The sequence below is a fragment of the Bos taurus genome, chromosome 23 (assembly GCF_002263795.3).
Source record: "Bos taurus isolate L1 Dominette 01449 registration number 42190680 breed Hereford chromosome 23, ARS-UCD2.0, whole genome shotgun sequence".
Classification (NCBI taxonomy): Eukaryota; Metazoa; Chordata; class Mammalia; order Artiodactyla; family Bovidae; genus Bos; species Bos taurus.
The window spans coordinates 27,254,480-27,274,028 of NC_037350.1; the positions used below are offsets into that span (position 1 = coordinate 27,254,480).

The 19,549-nt window shown below is 54.2% G+C and overlaps 2 protein-coding genes and 2 long non-coding RNA genes across 13 annotated transcripts in view; 2 read left to right on the plus strand and 2 right to left on the minus strand.

The window, feature by feature from the left end:
• The first annotated feature begins 463 nt into the window (after positions 1 to 463).
• Positions 464 to 10,356, plus strand: ATF6B (activating transcription factor 6 beta). Of its 10 annotated transcripts, none has more exons than XM_015459879.3 (18): positions 464 to 566; positions 940 to 1,052; positions 1,163 to 1,241; positions 1,481 to 1,587; positions 2,121 to 2,256; positions 5,102 to 5,187; positions 5,328 to 5,463; positions 5,550 to 5,681; positions 5,817 to 5,950; positions 6,589 to 6,774; positions 6,867 to 6,958; positions 7,415 to 7,594; positions 7,924 to 8,079; positions 8,262 to 8,343; positions 8,530 to 8,600; positions 8,804 to 8,915; positions 9,055 to 9,139; positions 9,652 to 10,356. In XM_015459879.3, exons 1-18 carry the CDS (start codon positions 485 to 487, stop codon positions 9,900 to 9,902), a joined length of 2,220 nt encoding a protein of 739 aa, XP_015315365.1. In that variant the 5' UTR covers positions 464 to 484; the 3' UTR covers positions 9,903 to 10,356. The 10 variants fall into 10 exon arrangements, with proteins under 10 accessions (XP_015315365.1, XP_005223686.1, XP_015315366.1 ...); XM_005223629.5 differs by having other exon boundaries at positions 7,972 to 8,079; XM_015459880.3 differs by having other exon boundaries at positions 1,496 to 1,587.
• On the minus strand, positions 1,770 to 8,861 carry LOC101903877 (uncharacterized). Its single transcript, XR_003032177.2, has 3 exons — positions 8,796 to 8,861; positions 6,834 to 7,835; positions 1,770 to 1,927 (listed from the first exon to the last, which is right to left on the minus strand). It is a non-coding gene; the product is annotated as an uncharacterized lncRNA (long non-coding RNA).
• On the minus strand, positions 10,180 to 17,663 carry LOC132343672 (uncharacterized). The gene is made up of 2 exons (XR_009492629.1): positions 17,022 to 17,663; positions 10,180 to 14,532 (listed from the first exon to the last, which is right to left on the minus strand). It is a non-coding gene; the product is annotated as an uncharacterized lncRNA (long non-coding RNA).
• The window catches only part of TNXB (tenascin XB), a 56,304-nt gene continuing 52,997 nt past the window's right edge, over positions 16,243 to 19,549 (plus strand). The window contains exon 1 of the mRNA NM_174703.3: positions 16,243 to 16,413. The gene's annotated coding sequence lies outside the window, so the exon portion shown is untranslated. The remainder of the gene's footprint in view (positions 16,414 to 19,549) is intronic.

Consider the following 19,549-nt stretch of genomic DNA (forward strand, 5'->3'; position numbering starts at 1 on the left):
AGAGTTGCACCATATCCCACTCCAAGCTTCTGCCTTCCTAAGGGAGGTAGCTGTGGTCTCAGCGTCCCTTTTTACCATTAAAAAGCTATATAGTCACGTGTGCTATGTTTTGGGGGGGCTTGTCCATCTCCGAAGATGAATCGATGAGCTAAACTTCTAAATTTAGGACACTCTGGGGCAGAGGGCGTAACTCCAAAGACCGAAGGCCACACTTCCTAGGCGCTTTCAGGCGGAGATCTGTTTGGCGCATGCGCAAACCTCACTGTCCAGTACTGTTGAAGTGTTAGCGTCCTGCCGCGCTCCCATTGGCCCAGCCTGTACGACCGGCTCTTCTATTGACGCATGTGCTCAGTACCCAGGCCTCTTACTGGTCGGAAGGACTTCCGGGACGCCCCCTCCCTTTTTAGGAGTCGATTGATTCGTTGATGATGCGGAAGAGGCGGGCCTTGGGGGACCGTCTAATGGTTGGGGGGTGGGGGGAAAGATGGCGGAGCTGATGCTTCTCAGCGAGATTGCGGACCCGACACGCTTTTTCACCGACAACTTGCTGAGCCCGGAGGACTGGGGTGCGCAGAGTGAGGCGCCTCGGGGAAGGGATAGGGCTGTGGCCTGCTGTGCCCCTGAGGCACGTAGGAAGAAGCGGAGGCTCAAAGAGGAAGGCTGGGCAAATACGGAATCGATCGTCTGAAGAAGGGTGGAACAGAGGAGCTAGTTGGGCTTTGGGGGATGCGGGAGTCGGGGAAGACCTCCGCTCCCGCGGAAACGTGGAATCGTTCCGGGATTGGGGAAGGAGGGACTGAAGTTCTTCGGCTATATCACTTTTCAAGTGGGCGGGCGGTGGGTCTGGCCGAGCCGAGCCAATGAGGGATGGGGCGAGGCTCTGTGAGGATCTGAAGGTTGCGCTACCGGCCGACCCCCGACCCTCCGCACCTCTTGCAGACAGCACTTTGTACGCCGGCTTGGATGAAGTGGCCGAGGAGCAGACGGAGCTCTTCCGTTGTCCGGAGCAAGATGTCCCGGTATCGCTCCCCAAGCCTTGTCTCTCACCGTTGGTGGGTGCGAGTGGTCGCAGAACCTGGGACTCATCCCCAAGCCAGCGCTCAGCTGGAGCACCCCTTCATCCTCACACTTCTGCCTTCTAATACCCGGCCCCCTTGTTCAGTTTGGCAGCAGCTCTCTGGACCTGGGAATGGACGTCAGCCCTCCTGAACCCCCCTGGGACTCTCTGCCTATCTTCCCAGGTAAGATACCCTTTGTGATTCCCTCATCCTTTGAGAAACCCTCACCGTCCCATTGTTTCCCAGAAACTGTGCAGTTCCTCTTATCCTCAAGCCTCTTCCACCTGAGTGCCTGTGTACTCCTCTCCCCCTTTGACCCCTGATATGTGCTCCTTCTCCCTTGCCCAGTGAGGGGTTTTTACCCCATGTCCTTGGGCGCTTTTTGGGCTCTTGTCAGGCTCCGCTTCGTGGTTATTTTCTAGCCCGTTTTCCTCCAGATCTCCAGGTGAAGTCTGAGCCATCCTCCCCCTGCTCTTCCTCCTCCCTCAGCTCTGAATCATCGCATCTTTCCACAGAGCCCTCCAACCAGGTGAGAGAGTCATCTCCCTCCTACTCTCTGTGGCAGGGACTCAGTTCCCTTGCCTTCCCCTGTTGATGCTAAGGAAATGATTTGTGGGCTGCAGGTCATGGGGTGCAGGGGGGAAGTTCTTTTCTACCTTTGCCATTTCTTTTATATCTTCATTTTTCACATTTCCACGTGATTCTCTAGAATCGAAGATGGAGTTTTTTAATATAGAGAGAAATGTGGCAGCCATTGTGGGGTGGGGGAACAGGGAAGAAGAGAGTTGTTAACCACTGAGAATTCTGGAACTATTCTTGTCCAGGTTGTCTACTGCAATATTTGAGATCATGAGACTTTATCCACCTTCCTAGGAATAAAATAGAAAGAGAACAAGGGGCCAGACACAGTTTAGCAAGATGCTGACTACCATTCAAACCAGAATGTCAAGTAACTGGTGGTTTGTAAGCTATAAGGCTTCTGTCCTGGCTTTTACTCTCAACATGTCCTTTTTGTTTTCTTTCTTGTTCTGTCTCCCCTGCTTCACCCTCACTGTTACCCAGGCCCCTGGTGTAGGGGAGATGCTGGTTGTGAAGTCAGAGTCCTTGGCACCCCCACTCTGCCTCCTGGGAGATGATCCAACATCCCCATTTGAAACCATCCAGATCAATGTCAGCACCATCTCTGATGATCCTTCAGGTAATAATAGCCTGCATCATCCCCAGGCTTTACCAAGATAGAGAGAGAGAGAGAGAGTGTGTGTGTGTGTGTGTGTGTGTGTGTGTAAAGAGGGAGTCCGGTCAGCAGGACAAGGAGGAGAGGTGGGGAGGGGAGATGGCAGATAACCAGGAGGAAGGCCAGGAGCAGGAGGGAGGATTTCAGGAAATCACAGTAAGGGCAGCACTGAAGAGATGGGAATAATTTTTCTTTCTTTTCTTGTTTCTGTTGCTTTTCATTTTTAAAAACTTGCAGACAGTTTAGGGCATATTTATATATGTGACTTTCCCTCCAAAGGTTTTATTGTAAAAATTTTCAAGCAGACAGAAAACTTGGAATACCATATACCTGCTCCTGCATTCTACAAGTAACATTATTTGTGCTTTTTTAGAAGTGTTATTGAGTCTATTTACTCTTGCATGTTTATTCAGCATCTACATTTCTTGAGCATCTACTCCATGCCAGATACTGGACAGGGTTCTGAGTTGCAAAGATGAAGAACACCTTACCACCTCACTGACTTAAGGATCCCATGCTATGGTGTGGGAGAAAGACAACTAAAGTATGGTAATTCTAGGGTAGAGATTATCACAGGGTGCCATGGAGGCTCATAAGAGGGGGAATCTCACCCAGCTGGGGCTAGATCAAGGATGTACTCATGCAGGAGGGGTTTCCTGAGCTGAGTTTTGAAAGATAGATTGGAATTAGCCAGAAGAAGACTGTAGGGACTAGTGTGGAACCTGAGGAACCTGCATCTCTTTAGAGTGGATGTAAGGAGGGGGAGTAGGGAAGGGCCTGGAAATTCAGAGGCTTCAGGGCCAGGTAGAAACCTTGTTTAGGGACTCTTAGCTTTTTTCCTGTGGGCAGTTTTGTGCCTTTGAAGAGTCAGGCAGGAGAACAGTGTGATTAGGAAGACGACTCTGGTGGCAAAGTAGACACTGGATTGCAGAAACTCAGGACTGGAGGCAGAAGGAGGACCAAGAAAGAGGTCCATGTGGTTAGTCAGGTAAGATACTCAGATGCTGAGAAGAAGGCAGATTTGAGAAAGAGTGAATTAGAATGGATGAGTGCAGTGACCTCCTGGGCATTAAAGATGAGCAGAGGTGAAAGAACGTGCCTGGGTTTCTAACAAGGGCAGCCACCCGGTGGGTGAGGGTACCAATCGCTGGAGAACGACTGCAGGAGCAGGAGCCTCCTGGCAGGAAGCATGATGAATTCAATGTGGGACTTGTTGATTGTTGATTTCAAGGTGACTTCAGGGTTTCTTAGCCTACCTTCCCTTGGTTGAAGTTCAGCCAGAAGCTTGAAGACAAGAGAGCCACACATGTTTTCCTCCTGGGCCTCAGAGCAGGGCAGGGGAGGGTGGGGAGAGATTTGGAGGGACAAACAGCTCATATCCAGCATATGATTAAGTATTACAAAGAGGAGAAACAAAATAAGGATTGAAAAGTTTATATTAGTGAAAAGATTGTTGACGATTTTGCAAAGGATAGAGTTCTTAGAGTCAGAGTCTCCTCTAATATATAGGTATTTTTTTGAGGGCCTGTACTTTACCAGGGCTCCCTAGGTAGCACTAGTGGTAACGAACCTGCCTGCCAAATGCAGGAGACATAAGAGATGTGGGTTCAATCCTTGGGTCAGGAAGATGCCCTGGGGGAGGGCATAGCAACTCACTCCAGTATTCTTGCCTGGAGAATCCCATGGACAGAGGAGCCTGGTGGGCTACAGTCTGTGGGATCACAAAGAGTCTGACATGACTGAAATGACTTACCACACAGGCACCCATACACTTTACCCATCCCTTTGATAGACATGAAGCACAAGACCTAGGCATTGCTTTTGGAGAGTCTCATGAAGGTTAATATATGGTTAAATAGCTCAGACAGTGTTCACCTCTGTGGAGAGGTTCTGGATGGCTGGTGGACAAGGAAGGAAAGGAGATTCACTTCTCACTGAATTTCCCTTTGTTCTTTGGGATCTTGTATTATATGAGTGTATTACCTATTGAAATACATAAATAGCCTTGAGATTTTAAAATAGCAGTATTGGTAATCTTATAATTAAGTATCAAAATCCAAGCTATGAACCAGAGGTAGTAGTGGATCATTGACCTTGGAGCTGAATCTGGCCTTCAGCTAGGTTAACCTCCATGGGGCAATCAACAAGTCTTACAGATAGATTTAACAGAGGCTGTGAAGGCTCAGAGGTGACTTGAGCTTTGAAGGCTGACGGTAGGAAGGAGATCTGTATAAAGGGACAAGCAGTGAGCCCTGTGTTAAGGCCGGTTGAATTTGGGTGAATGGAGGGGCGTGAGAATGGAAGTGACCAGCAGGCAGCTTGAGAGTCAGAATCCGGGCGCAGGGGAGCAGTCAAGGGTAGAGATGCAGGCCAGGCAGTTGTCAGAGTTGTGATGCGTGATTGCATTGGGCCAGGATGAGGTGGAAATCCAGCCAGACAGGAATTTGGGCCCATGAAAATGCAGCCGAATCTCCCTGTGTGGGCCTTCACCATGCGAATGAACAAGGTGTGTGAAGAAGAAAGGGACAGCTGACACGCAAGGGCAGGCTTGAGGGTTTGGCAGTGGTAGAACCAGCTGAGAGGGGCCAAGGAAGGAGAAGGGAGTCCTTTCTGAGAAAAGAGGTTGGAGGAGAGGCAGCAGGTTAGCAGCTCCAGTCCCCCTCCTCTGGATTGCCCTCCTGAGCCAGAAATAGTTTTACTTCCAGGTACAAGGGGAAGTGACTGTGTCTCCCATTTCCGCATCTTAGCCCTGTTCTCCTTCAGTGTTTATCTGACACCCAGCTCTTTGTCTCATCCTGCCATCCCACAGATGTTCAGATTAAGATAGAGCCTGCCTCTCCATCTTCCTCCATCAACTCGGAGGCTCCCCTGCTCTCTGCAGAGTCCCCCAGCCAGGTGAGCATGCACTCCGCTCCTCCCTCCAGCATGCGTGTGAGTTCCTCCTGACTCTCAGAGGTGTGAGGGCTTTCTCTTCTTCAGCTCCTCCTCCTCCGAGCTCTTCCTGACTCGCATGTCTTCTGGAATGCCCCATGTAGGCTTTCATAGGAGAGGAGGTCCTGGAAGTGAAGACAGAGTCCCCGTCCCCTCAGGGGTGTCTCCTGCGGGATGTCCCCGGCCCCTCTCCTGGAGCTGTCCAGATCAGCATGGGCCTGTCCTCTGACGGCTCCTCAGGTAATGCATCTCCTGACAGCTGGGGCCCCTGGCTGGAGGCCTGTTGTCCTGACATCCCTTCCTTCTTTCCTTTCACCTTCCTTCAGGCAAAGCCCTGCCTGCCCGGAAGCCACCACTGCAGCCCAAACCCATGCTGATAACCACTGTCCCGATACCCCCGAGAGCTGTGCCTGCCAGCACCACCGTCCTCTTGCAGCCCCTTGTCCAGCCACCCCCAGGTACTGAAGGAGAGAAGGAGGCAGCTCACAGCCTTCCAGCGCCCTGACCCTTGGGTGCTCAGCTGTGGGTGTGGGCACAAGGACACCACCTGACTCCCAGCTCTCAGACCTCCCTCTTCTGCCCACTTGCCCCAGTGTCCCCAGTTGTCCTCATCCAAGGTACTGTTCGAGTCCAGCCTGAGGGACCGACCCCTCCTCCTCCACGGCCTGAGAGGAAGAGCATTGTTCCAGCCCCTATGCCTGGGAACTCCTGCCCTCCTGAGGTGGATGTAAGTTATTTACTGGGGAGAGGAGGAGGAAGGCTTAGTAATGGGGAGGGGAGAGAACTGTGGAGTGAGAAGGAAGCAAAAAAGTGAGCAAGCAGGCCCATCAGATGATCCTCAGGTCAGAGTGGACCCCTTTTATCAACCCCATGTAGTTTTAGGATCCTCAGGTTTGCTGTCCCTGCAGATGGAGAAGTGGGAGTGGTCTTAGTAAATCAAAGCCAGAGGAGTCATCCTGTGTTATAGAAGAGGGAGGCTGCTTCCTTGGGGAAAGCCAGGTAAACTGTTCTCTTACGATAGCAAGCTTAAACTTTGGGTCCTAAAAAAGGAGAATTGCAAAGAAGGAAGACCACTCATCAAGGAAAAGAACTGAGGTTCTACCAAGAACCTGGGTGGGGAAGTTCCTCCTATAGTCCGACTTCTCGAAGCTCTGAGGCACAGGAGTAGGAAGTGGTGGAGAGAAGGGCCCCTTCCCTAAAATGTTTCAGCGGAGAGGAAGAACCCCTCTCTGACTCTGCATGTAGAGGTGAAGAAGGCAGGAGAGAGGCCCACGTGAATTTTGGGTAGTCAGTCCCTGGGGTGGTGGGATGCACTTCCCCTTCCCCGCCCTGCTTTCACTCTCCCTCTGACCCTCTGGTGCCCAGGCCAAGCTGCTGAAGCGGCAGCAGCGGATGATCAAGAACCGGGAGTCAGCCTGCCAGTCCCGCAGGAAGAAGAAAGAGTACCTGCAGGGGCTGGAAGCCCGGCTGCAAGCCGTGCTGGCCGACAACCAGCAGCTCCGGCGGGAGAATGCTGCCCTCCGCCGGCGGCTGGAGGCCCTGCTGACTGAGGTGAGACCCGGGAGGCCTGGGGAGACGAGTGGGAGTGCGGGCTCCCTGGGATGACTCACCCTCTCCGGCCTCTCTCTTCCTCTGCATCTTAGAACAGCGAGCTCAAGTTAGGGTCTGGAAACAGGAAGGTGGTCTGCGTCATGGTCTTCCTTCTCTTCATCGCTTTCAACTTTGGGCCTGTGAGGTGAGACCTTCCTCGTCTCCCCAGAACCGTCTGGGTGGAGCCTGCCTGTCGGCCGCTTGATTACCTCTTAGGCACAATCCCTTTCGTTACTTGCACACAGACAGCTCTGGTGTCCTTGGTACTGATGGTGTAGCCAGCTAGTCCCTAGTCCCTTCATGTTCCATCATCTCTGTCATAAATGGTACGTCCCGGAGGAGATGGTCATGAGAACACTGATAAACATAGTGACTATATTAAGTGCTTACTGAGTTCTGGGCCCTCGGTTAAGCACGCTCCTTTTCTAGTGTTTTCTGGCTCTGTGGGTAGGGACTGTTCTCAGTCCATCTTGCAGATGAAGAGAATCAGTCTTGCAGCACAAATTGGAACCAGGCATGCTATCTGCAGAGCCCTCCCTCTTACCCAGGCCCTCAGTTAAGCTGGAATTCTTCCTCGTGCTCCATCCTTTTCTATCCACAGCATCAGTGAGCCTCCTCCGGCTTCCATCTCTCCTCGGATGAGCAGAGGGGAGTCTCGACCCCGGAGACACTTGCTGGAGTTCTCGGCACAAGAGCCAGTTCATGGAGCCGAGCCCCGCCAGCATCCCTTCCAGGACCCTGAGGAGCCCCAGCCCAGCCCCGCTGGCCACCCAAGTTTCAGGTGAGGAGCGGGCCCTCTCTGTTTTAGAGGTGCTGAGTGTGTCTTCTCCCCTAAAGTTACCTTTCCTTTTTGAGGGGGAGCCAGGTTTCCCAGTTGAATCCGCGTGCCAGTGCAGGAGACCCAAGAGACACGCGTTTGATCCCTGGGTTGGGGAAGATCCCCTGGAGAAGGAAATGGCAACCCACTCCAATATTCTTGGCCTGGAAAACTCCATGGATAGAGGAGCCTGGAGGGCTACGGCCTGTAGGTTCACACAGGGTCAGACATGACTGAGCACATACACAGCAACAGAGCTGTTCTCATGCCAACATGGCCTTTCCTATTGACAGGGCAGTGTTGGGCACCCTGGGTCATGCCCCCTCTCTGCCTCACTCCAGGAACCTGACAGCCTTCCCTGGGGACACCAGGGAGCTGCTGCTGAGAGACCTGGACCAGCTCTTCCTCTCCTCGGATTGCCGGCACTTTAACCGAACCGAGTCCCTGAGGTAGGGGGGTTCATGACTGGGGCGTCCTCCCTGTGTCCCGAGGCCCCTCCCCGAAGGCCTGGCTAACCTTGTGTGCTGAAGCGCCAGCTCCCCGTGCCCTCTCCCCTTCCCTCTGATGTGCGGGACAGAAGAGTGGGCGTCTTGGCCCGGCATGGAGGTGTCCCCCTCCTCTGCCTCCCCAGGCTTGCTGACGAGCTGAGTGGCTGGGTCCAGCGCCACCAGAGAGGCCGGCGGAAGACACCTCAGAGAGCCCAGGAGAAACAGGTAGGAGGGGGTGGGCCGGTTCAGGGAAGGCCACTTGAAAATGAGGGCTAAACATCCTAGGGGTTGTAAGTGGTTTGGGGTGGTGGGAAGGAGGGTGGGTGTGAGGTGGCGTCAGTTTGTAGGGGCCGTCTCTCTTTTCCCTTTTCCCTTCATCCTCTTCAAATCCTTAGATACTTCTCCTTCCAGAAGTCTCAGTTTCGGAAGAAGTCTCCTCCAGTTCAGGCAGTCCCCACCCGCCCCCCTGGGCCCCCGGAAGGGTGAGTCTTGAAGGGGCACTTACTTATTAAGCGAGGCTCCTCTAAAGGAGCCGTCCTGCGTGCGTCGTCACTGCCCCCAGGGCCTCATGCTTCCCTCCTCCCCTGGGGGTCTCCTGTCTCCCTCTCACCCTCTCCCCTCTTCCCTAGTGGGAACTGGTCCCTGGGCTTGCTTCCTCACCAATCCCATTTTCCTACCTGTCCAGGGATTCCGTGGGCCAGCTGCAGCTGTACCGCCAACCAGACCGTTCGCAGCCCGAGTTCCTGGATGCAATTGACCGACGGGAAGACACATTTTACGTTGTCTCCTTCCGAAGGGTGAGTTTCTCCTGCGGGCCCCATCCCCTCACCCTGGGTTCCCCGGCAATCTCTCTGCAGGTCAAGGCTGGAGAGCAGGGCCAGGGAGCCTGTCAGCACCTTTTCCTCCACCCTCCTGGCCTGGCCCCTCTGTCCCCAGGACCACTTGCTGCTCCCAGCCATCAGCCACAACAAGACCTCCCGGCCCAAGATGTCTCTGGTGATGCCTGCTATGGCCCCCAATGGTAATTCTTTCCCTGCCCAGTGTGGAGACAGGTCCTGAGATTGAGAAATAAGGAAGTTCCAATGGGGAGATCCAGCATGAAGAGTTGAGGGGGGAAATGACAGAAGCAGGGATTCCAGAGTGATGCTAGATACATGGGTGAGAGCAAGCCAGAAATCGTTTGAGAAAAACAAAATGCAGGAGACTGATGGGAGGAAGATGAGACGTGGGTCCTCCCTAGGTGAAGGTGCTTAGGGCTGTGGACCGGGGTGGGCTGGGAACCTGCCAGAGTCTTACTTCTTTTTTTTCTCTTGATATCCTCTCCTCTGCGACTTTACATTCATCACTGTCATCCACCCCCACCCCGCCCCTGCCACTTCTTTCTTCTCCCCGCACCAACTCCATCCCTACCTTCTCACTGAACACCCCCTGGATCTGCCTGCCCATCACTGCCCGTTCCCCCCTGTCCACCTCTGCTTTTCTGACCTCTCTGCCTTCCCCTTCTCCTCTCCCTTAACTCTGCCCCTCTCACAGAGACCCTGTCAGGCCGGGGACCCCCTGGGGACTATGAGGAGATGATGCAGATCGAGTGTGAGGTCATGGATACCAGGGTGATTCACATCAAGACCTCCACAGTGCCCCCCTCGCTACGAAAACAGCCGTCCTCAACCCCGGGCAATGCCACAGGTGGCCCCTTGCCAGCTTCTGCAGCAGCCAGCCAGGCTCACCAGGCTGCCCATCAGCCCTCTACCTCAATCATCTCTGACCTCTATGACTCACACTGACTTAGAACCGGGGGGTAAGGGTGGAAGCAACCAAGTGGGACTGTTTTGAATTGTCCTGATCCCTGGGCTTGCGGCAATTTGTAAAGGGAAGACAGGATGTGGGGGTTAAGCACTTATTTGGAGGTGGGTGGGAGTTTTCCTCTCTTCTCACCCCTTTTTTGGAATATAGAGCTCCTCTCATTTCTATGAACCCCCAATCCCTGCTTCTTTCCTTGAGGGTGCTGAGTGAAGTTAAGTTTTGGGGTGAGTGGGCCCCAGTACACTCTTTATTCTTATGTTTCTGTTTTGGGGGGTGGAGGTGGGAATTTAGTCCCCAGGCGGGACAAGGGAAGTTTTTACATTTTGGAGCTAGTTCCTGGGAGTCAACGAGGCATGGCAGAGGGAGGTCAGGTGGATGTATGGGCATATCTTCTTTTTTATTATTAAATAAACAACTTGGAGGGAGTTGAAGGTATGGTGCCTGCCTTCCTGGCTTGTGATGGGTCATTTGGGGGAACTTGGCTGCTGTAGGGCCGGTGTGTCAGAGAGCCGAGCACTGAGGACACGGCTAGCTCTGGGGTGGAGTGGGTGTGTGATCACAGACCTCACGTCATCCCCTTCTCCCCAGCCCTGTAACGCGCGAGGGATATGTCTGGTATCTGGTGGGGAGCGGGGGAGGGATGTCCCATGGTGTGACAGGCTAGAGAGTGCAGATTCTGGAATGTGTCTGAGTAAACAGGAAGGACAGGGGGCCCCACGCCCTTCAGGGTGAATGGGCTGCCTCCCTGGGTCCCCTGCATTCTAGCAGGTTCTTCCCCCTAGCTTTCCAGGAGGAGCAGCTTGAACAAACAATGGAGCTGGGGCCAGGGGCTGTGAGCCCAGAAAGGAGGAGCCACAGTGGAGAAGGAGGCAGTGTTTGGAGGGAAGAGGGACGCTGAGAAGCATCTCCTTAGCCCCAAACTGGAGGAAACTGAGACTTGAGAGTCCAGTTGAAAGAAAAGGACACTTGCGGGGCCAGCAGGAAAGGCTGTGCTTTCTAATTAGGAGGAAGGAGAATAGGACAACAGGCAAGGGGCCAAGACTCCCTCAACCTGGGGGTTCCCCGTCAGGGGCGCCTGTCCAGCAGCACCTCGGACCTGGCCCTGCAGGAGTGTCCTGGGTCAGCGGGAGGGCGTGGGCTGGGCCTGGGCTCCACGCCCAGATGACTGGACAGGGGCCGCCCGGGCCACAAGCCCAGGCCTGAAAGCGGGAGAAGAACCTCACGTGTTCAGCCAGGCTCCCCTGCTTCCCATTACTGTGTTTGGGGTGAAAACAGACCAAGTAACTATGGCAACCTGGAACCTAGGGCCCCCAGGAACTAGGCCTTTCCTCCCTCCAGAGGGCAGCCCTGGCTCTTCTACCATCACTTCCTGTCCCAAGGTCCCCGGAGCCCTTCCCAGCCTGATCCAGACAGTGTGTGCAAGGAGAACAAGGATTCTGCGGGCAGAGCACCTGAGTTGGATTTCCTGTTTTGCCTTTTATTAGTGGGTATCTTGGGCTTCCCTGGTGGCTCACATGGTAAAAAAATACACCTGCAGTGCAGGAGACCTGGGTTCAATCCCTGGGTCTGGAAGATCTGGAGAAGGGATGGCAACCCACTCCAGTACTCTTGCTGGGTATATCCCATGGACAGAGGAACTGGTGGGATACAGTCCATGTGGTCGCAGAGTCAGACGCAACGAAGTGACTAACACTGGTAGGTTGCTTGCACACACTGAGCCTTAGTTGCCTACCTGCACAACGGGGTGTTCCTGCCTACTCCTTGGGTTGATGTGCGGAGGAAAGATGATGTGCAGGATGCCTGGTCTACAGTGGACACAGCTTTCTCTCCTCACCTGCTCCATTCACCTGGTCCTTTTCTCCTCGATTCCACTTTTATCCCATCTGGATCCATCACTGTTTCATTGTCCTGTCACTTTCTCTCTTTCCTGACGCCAGCTCAGGAGTGTGCTTAAAGTACTGGCTTCTCAGAAGGGGGCTTTGGGGTGTGGCATGCAGCTCCTCTGGCTGGTTTGCAGGGCACAGCTGGCACTGTGGTTAGAGCCAGGACTCTGTCTTGGCAAGGGCCTGGGTGGTGGGAAGGAAGGCTCAGGAGAGGTGTGGAGAGTGGGTGTGCCATGGGGGGTGAAAGCAGGTCAGTCTGGCTGCCTCCCTGCAGGCCCGTGCTGATCTCTAGCTGCGGCCCCATTGAAGGCCACCTCCACGTGCTGTCACTCCTGCGCGTCCTGTTGACCCCTTTCTGGTCAGACCCTCTGTATCTTTCTGTTCTGTTACTTTGCTTCCTCAGAATCGCCTTTCGTCCACTGTCTCTCCCTCTTCTCTTTTCTCTAGACTGGTTTGCTGCCTTTCTCTGCCCTCTACCCAGCCCCAAGTTATCACCTTCTCATTCACACCCTTTATCCTTTGTTCATCTGCTGGTTTCTCAAGGTTTTTGTGTTTTTCCCTTCCTCCCCCTCCGCTTCACAGTCTGCTCCCTTTCTTCTGGGTCCTCTCCTCTCCCCCCGCTGCTTCCACTCCTTCGTCCACATTCCTTGCCCCCTTCCATAACTTCCTCTCTTCTCCCCTGCTCCAGCCCTCTCCTCCTTCCGCCCCCGTGCCCCCCTCTCCCTTCACCTCCCCCAGTGCTCGGTCCTCTCCCAGCTGTGGGGCCAGGACTGGAGAGCCTCACACTGTTGCCTCATCGTTCTGCTATGGCTTCTGGATACAGCACATCTGGATTCCGGGGCCCAGATGTGTGGTTGCTACAGCGACCCCGGTCCCTCTGGTAAATACGGGCGCCCACCCGCCCCACAGCAGAGAACAAAATAATTGTGTGACTTTCTTTTGTCACGAGATAGAAATGTCCTCCCTCCTCCCTTTTCCCCACACCCATGTCTCCAGGCAAAGGAAGTTTTAAGGGTCCAAACTGTTCCTCCTGTGGCTCTCTTGCCCTGTTTTTCAGCCCAGGCTCTTAATTCTCCCCCCTCTTTCATCTCAGGATCAGTTTTTTCTCTCCACGTTCCTCATCACCTCCCACCTCGCCCCATCCCCCAGTCTCAGTAATGAAGTGTTGACCCCCTGACTTAAACTTGGCAGTTTCTTCCCACTGAATCTACATCATAACTGGATGCAGAAAGAAGTTTCAGAAATTGAGAGCACCCACCTTTCCCCAACAAATCCTGCCTGAAGCCCTTCATTTGTTTCTGCCCTAAGTCTTCGATCTTTCTAGGGCTCTTCTTGGGGGAGGGGGAGCCATACAGGCTTTGGAATCTGAAAATGGCCTGAGGCCCACCTTCACCACCACTAGCAAAGTCACCCGGCCAAGTCCATTAATGTCTACAAGCCCCCGCTTCCTCAGCATAAAGTGGGATTAATAAAGTGCTGCGGTGTGGGAAAGGGCTTTGTAAACGGAAGCCCAGCACAACTGCTTTCTATCTTCCCCTCTCTGGGACTGCTTCTTTGGATCACAGCCCCTGGCCTCTTCACTCCCTCTCTATCCTTCAGGCCCTTGCCCTCAATTGCCCTTACTCTTGTTTTCCTCGGCTTCTCCTTTCCTTCCTTGCTGTATACCTTTTATCTCTCATCCTCCTGAGGGTAGGACAAGAACTTGGAGGTTCATTCAAGGATGGAGGCCCACAGCTGAAGACACCTAGACCGAGGATTTGGAGAACAGCCAGAGCACACAAACGGGTCTCAGTAAGACCCCAGCCTTTCTGTCCACCACCTGGGACACCTCGGTGAAGGCGACCCCACTGACCACTGGACTCCCTGCCTTCACTCTGAGGCTCCCTGCCAGACACTCTTGCCACTTCTCTCACAGTCCTTTGGCAACTCAGTGTTGACAGGCATTTATGAAGCACCTGCTTTATGCAAGGCCCAGTGCTTTTCTGATAAAAGGCAAACATATATATATATATATAAGACATAAGCTCCTCCAGGAGCCTGAAATCCAGGGTGTGGATCACATTTTAGATAATGATTATCTCAGAAGCTGGAATTGTGTCTGTCAGGCCTCCAGTGGCTTCGGCTTCTTTGAATGCCTTCTGAGCTTGTGAATGTCTGGAATCTCGAACCCTTTTCTGACTCCAGCATCCTGTCTCCCCTGAGAAGTGGACTTCCAGAACACCCCAAGGCCATCATTTCAGTCCTCCTTTCTCTCCAGGCTCTTCTGGCCACTCTTGGACCAAGTATACCTACAGTGACCATACTTCCACTATACTTCCACACTGTGGTCCAGTGGTTAAGGCTCCACGCTTCCACTTCAGAGGGTGCAAGTCTGATCCCTGGTGGGGGAACTAGGATCCCACATGCCTAGTGGTGCAGTGGAAAAATACATGAATCTGATAAAAATAAAACCAACATATAGGGTACAGGATCAAAAAAAAGGGAGCAGGGCAGGATATGACCATTAGAATTACTAGAATCTGGCAGTATCAGAGAAAATCTGTTCTCTCAAGTTTTCTCTTGCCAGGTAATGCCATTTTAGACCCTCCACCCTTTCAAGTGCTTTCCCCCAAGCCCTGCATGGAAAGCTGAGGGAAACTGTTACCTATTTCAGGCTCTGGGGGCTTCGGGCCAAGGCAGAGGAAGGAAGCTGAACCCAACTCTATCCAAGATGCTGACTTCATCTTTCCTATCAAAGCCAGGAAAAAAAAAAACAGACACATGCACACCCAGACACACGGGCACACACGGTGACACCCATGCGAGCACCCACGCAAGCCTTCGCCCTCGGCCACCAGGAGCTCACGGGGCATTCCGCAGAGCCACATGCTGGGCCAGTGCGCCCTGCCCCCCAGAAACAACACACCCGAGACCCTGGGGACCTGTGGACACCTCTGCCCCAACGATGTACAGAGTCAAGAAACGGGTTCCCGCACTCCCTGTCACCCTCGAGCTGTCACTTGGCCAAGCCTCCATGGTGAGGATTGTGAAAAGTGGAGTCTCAGTCATGTCCCACTCTTTGTGACCCCATGGACAGTAGCAGGCTCCGAGATCCATGGGATTTTCCAGGCAAGAGTACTGGAGTGGGCCGCCATTTTGTGGTTGGGTGGAAAGCACTTTATCCGCGTGAAACCTCCCTCTGGTTGGATGGAAAGAACTTTATCTGCGTGAAACCTCCCTCAGCCTGGATATTTCTTATCCAGAAAAAGTCTCTTCTTCAGCCCCTCATCAGGGGAGCAAAGCACATGGGGAAATGAGACCAGAGAGAGAGCCCGGCAGCCTGATGTGCGCATCTGCCACTCTGCCCTCTGGCCAGTCTTCCTATCTCTACCCAAGATCGAAATGACCTCTTCCTCAAGCCCACAACTCCCTCCCTACCCCTGCTTCTCCGCTGCAGCACAGAATTAGTCCCCTTCCTCTTTCCAGAACATCAGCATGCCATGTGCCCCCCACCCTCATGTCTGCCCCTGGCTCTCACTCTTTCTCCGTCCCCAAACCTTTCTCCTAACTTTCAGGCTTCCCTTCCCTGTCTCCTGTGAACCCCACCTTTCCCAAGTCGTCTATGTCTCGGTGTTCAGGCCACACTCTTGTCCAGCCAGTGCCCAAGCCTCATCTGCCATTTCTCTAGGAAGCTGCTCAGGTGAAAGAATGAAAAGGGGGCACTGATCCCTGAGCTGAGAACCAGAGATTGAACAGTACAGACAGGGAGAGGCAGCACAGAGACGGGGCGAGAAGAGGACACAGTGCAGGTGGGAGCAGTGGGGCCAGGCAGGGGCCGAGGTGGGACAAGAAGGCTCCTCGTGGAGAGCAGTCTAGACTGGGGAGGGAGGCTTCCTCCTGCCACCCACCCTCTCTGCTGCCTGCCCCTGCCAGGAGATAAATGGTAAGGGGATGAAGGACCGGGTGCTGGGCAAGACCCCAGCTGGAGGAATGTGGCAGCTGGGAAGAGGTGGAGGAGGTTCCGAGGAGGGAGAGGGGCTGGCCGTGGGAAGGGGTGCTGGAAGAGGGGGAAACAGGTTAGAGAGCAGGAGCAAGAGGTGGAGAAATGGTGGGGAAAAGGAGAAATGATATGAGGGATGGGGGTGTCAAGTTGGGACACAAATTAGGGTGAGGAGGAAGAATAAAAGTGGGATAAGGAAAGGATGGGGGAGGTTGGATGAGGGCTGGAGGGGGTGAGATGAGGGTATTGTGGGACTCAGTGATCCCAGACAGGGAGGTGGGTGGGATGACGGAGGGAGGAGAGGAGGGGTGACATATGATGACGTTGGGAGGGCCTGGCAGGGGCGGATGGGTGGGAGGACCTGCCCTATCTCCGCTCCCCTCCCTGACCTCATGCTGGTCCTCCCCTTCTCCTCCCCCGGCTGGCTTCAGTCTCCCTCCTCCTCACTGTCGCTGCCCAGATCGACAGTCGGGTCGCGGCTCAGTGAGCCCCTGCTGCAGGGAACGAGCAAGGGGATATACCAGGAGCTCAGGGCTGCCAAGGGGCATCCACCCACCCTTCCCTGAGAACCCCCCTTCCCAAGTTCGGGACAGAGCAGGTACAGACACATTGAAGCTGCTGGTTACTCAGGTAAGGAAGTAACCTCCGTCTCTGGGAGACAGGAAAAGAGACGGGAGAGGTGGGGACCTCTACCCCCAAACCCCAGGTGAAGGTTGGCAGGAGAGCAGGGACTTTGTGCGGGGGCAGAGGAAATAAGACCATGCACCCAGGACCGGACTCCCCGTGGAGGGTGTGTCTGGGAGAGTCAGTGCAGGTGTGTGTGAGTTGGGCACGGAGGATGGATGCTGGGGTTTGGATAGGACCGGGGGCGGCACCAAGGTGGAGGCGGTTATCGGTGCGGTGTTGGGGCTGGGAGAAACCAGAAGCCAGGATGAGCTGGTGGCCGGCTGAACCTCAGGATGGGAGTGCTGGTGGAACCCCAAGTGATCTGGCTGGAGCGGCTGAGCCAGAACTCTAGGAACGTGCCCGAGGGAACTTTTTTGAGCATCCAGATGGGGACTCCCCGGGTGGCAGCAGGTGGATTGCAAGGCCCCAGGAGGGAGTTTTGGGGGTCTCCAGCCTTTAGGAAATGCAGCAATGGAGCAGAGTTAGGACTCCCAGGTCTGGGAAGGGCACGGAGTCTGTGGAGAGAATCCTAAAATTTATTCTTGGCAGAGAGCTTTGCACCCGTGACTCACGGTTCAGTGCGGCTGGGATGACTGCGCGATGCCTCCAGAGGGGCACAGGGGCTCCGTCTTCGCTCCAATCCCCCTTCCAGGCTCTTCTGCTCTGTCCATCTGAACCTCCCCCCTACACGTGACACACCCTGGGTGGGACGGGCGGGACCCTTATCTCGCCTGGAAAGAATTTAATGGCTTGGAAACAACTGGAAATGGAACTGAGAGGAACTACTGGGAAGCAACTCGGAAACACGGAAACACCGCAGCTGCCGTCCGTCTGCTTCCAATCCCCGCCCACTTCCCAGATCCTTAACCCCCCTCCCCTCTTTCCCTGGCCCTGCCTCCAGACTCCCGGGGACCCAGCACCTTAATTTCTCAACTTTATTTCCCTTGAGTCCTGGTCACTCAGTGCTCCTCCCCAGAACTCTTTGCCACTGAGGGTCCGGAAATCCTTTAATTTTCCCACGTCTCTGGCCCATGAACTTCCCAGAATAAGGGGTGTCTTAGATCCTCCAACTGCCCCATCTCCCGGTTACCTCCTTGCCACCTGCTTCAACCCAGTGTCTGCAGCCCGCCCTCACCTCCCTCCTTGATCTCTCAGTGCTAGAATCCTTCTACCTTCGCTCTTCTTGTGGTACGAGGGACAGAGAAAAGCATGGGGGTGGGGCCAAAATCCCCCACCTCTGGAACATCCCTGCAGGAGGCCAGCCCCTCTCCCCAGCTCCTGGGACCTACAGTCCCTGATGAGCGAAGTGTCAAACTTGGCTACCACATGAATACCCTGCGCGCTGAGTCATCGCTTGGGACAATGCCCCATCCCTGCCAGCCCTCCGACTATGGGGAGGGTGCCAAGAGGGGGAGGCCCGTGCTCCCCTCCTTTCTCGCTGCGCACAGGCACCCCTAATGCCGCGGGAGGGCGGGCGATGAGAGGAAACATAAGGGACAACCAAGTATCCTGCTTTCCTGGTGCTGAGAGAAGACCGCGATTCTTTCAAGAAACGGGAATAGGGAGCTAGGCTGGCGGTGGAGACTCGAGGGGAGAGGGGCTTGGGAGGGAGGTTCTGGGGGTGTGGCCCGTGGGGGCCTCTCCTCTCGTGCCTCTCCTCTCAGACCAGCTTCACTACTTTCCTGCTTCTTCCTGCTGCAGAGACCCTCCCCCTGCTCCCACTAAGTGGGGAAGAGGTGCAGGATTCGATTGTTGAGGGAGGGGGACTGGCAGCTCCCCCCAACCCCCAGGGATGTGGAGCACCCTGTAACCTCTGCCTCCTCTGGAGAAGGGTCTCCTCTGTGGTTCCCCTCACTCCAACTAAGTTCTTTGACTCACACAACTGCCCTCTGAGCCAATGAGAAATCAGCTTTTTTAGACATCGCTCAATGACTGGATGTGGAGGAAATGTGAAGAGGAGTTTGTGTGTGTATGGCCTTGTTGTTGTTGTTGTTTAGTAGTTAAGTCGTGTCTCTTTTGTGACCCCATGGACTGTAGCCCACCAGGCTTCTCTCCATCGGATTTCCCAGGCAAGAATACTGGAGTGGGTTACCATTTCCTACTCCAGGGGCTCTTCTCAACCCAGGCAGGGGTCAAACCCAAGTTTCCTGCATTGGCAGATGGGTTCTTTACTGCTGGGAAACCCCTGCACATACTCAAATATGTGTGCCTGCAAAGATGCAAGCTTCTTTGGGTGAGTATAAGTATATGTATAGTTCCCAGGTGGTGCTAGTGGTAAAAAAAACCCCATCTGCCAATGTAAGAGATGTAAGAGACACGGGTTCAATCCCTGGGTTGGGAAGATCCCCTGGAGGAGAGCATGGCAACCCACTCCAGTATTCTTGCCTGGAGAATCCCAAAGACAGAGGAGCCTGACAGGCCACAATACATAGGGTTGCAAAGAGTTGGACAGGACTGAAGCGACTTAGGATGGACAGATACAAGAAATGTGTTCATATTTGTGTTTGTGGATAAGCACATGTGAGTACATTTGTATGTGTATGTGTATTTGTGTGTGTGTGCACCTGGAGATGTGCGCAACCTTAGACACAGGGCAACAGAATTTGAAGGTAAGTCAGAGCCCAGTTCACACCCAGGGCTACACTCCAAGCTGAGAGAGGGGCTGAGGGAAGGGCAGCTCTCTGCTTGCCAGGCTTTCTGCTGGGCTTTGTGGGGCAGGGTGCCTCTCAGTGTGGAAATGCTCTGCTCCTGTTGCCCGCTCCTCTTCCATCTCTGGTGGGATGGTGGTGGAGTGTGATGGCTGGTAGCCCTGGAAACTCCTTTTTCTCAGACTCAGAGGAGAATTTTAAGCATAGGAAGCCAGGAAATGTGTGTGTGTTGTGGGAGGCACTGGTCACAGCCCCTAATCCTCCTCCTCAGTCAGCATTCCCATCACTCACCCTACTCTCCTTCCCTCTCCAGCCTCTCTGGTCTGGAAGAACTGGGCACCTGCTAACACTGCTCCTTAACCCTTCACCTGAACCCTTCACGCATCTCTGTTACCGAGGCCCCCTCTCCTGGTTCCTCCCATCACCCCACTACCTTTCTTCTCTAATCCTCG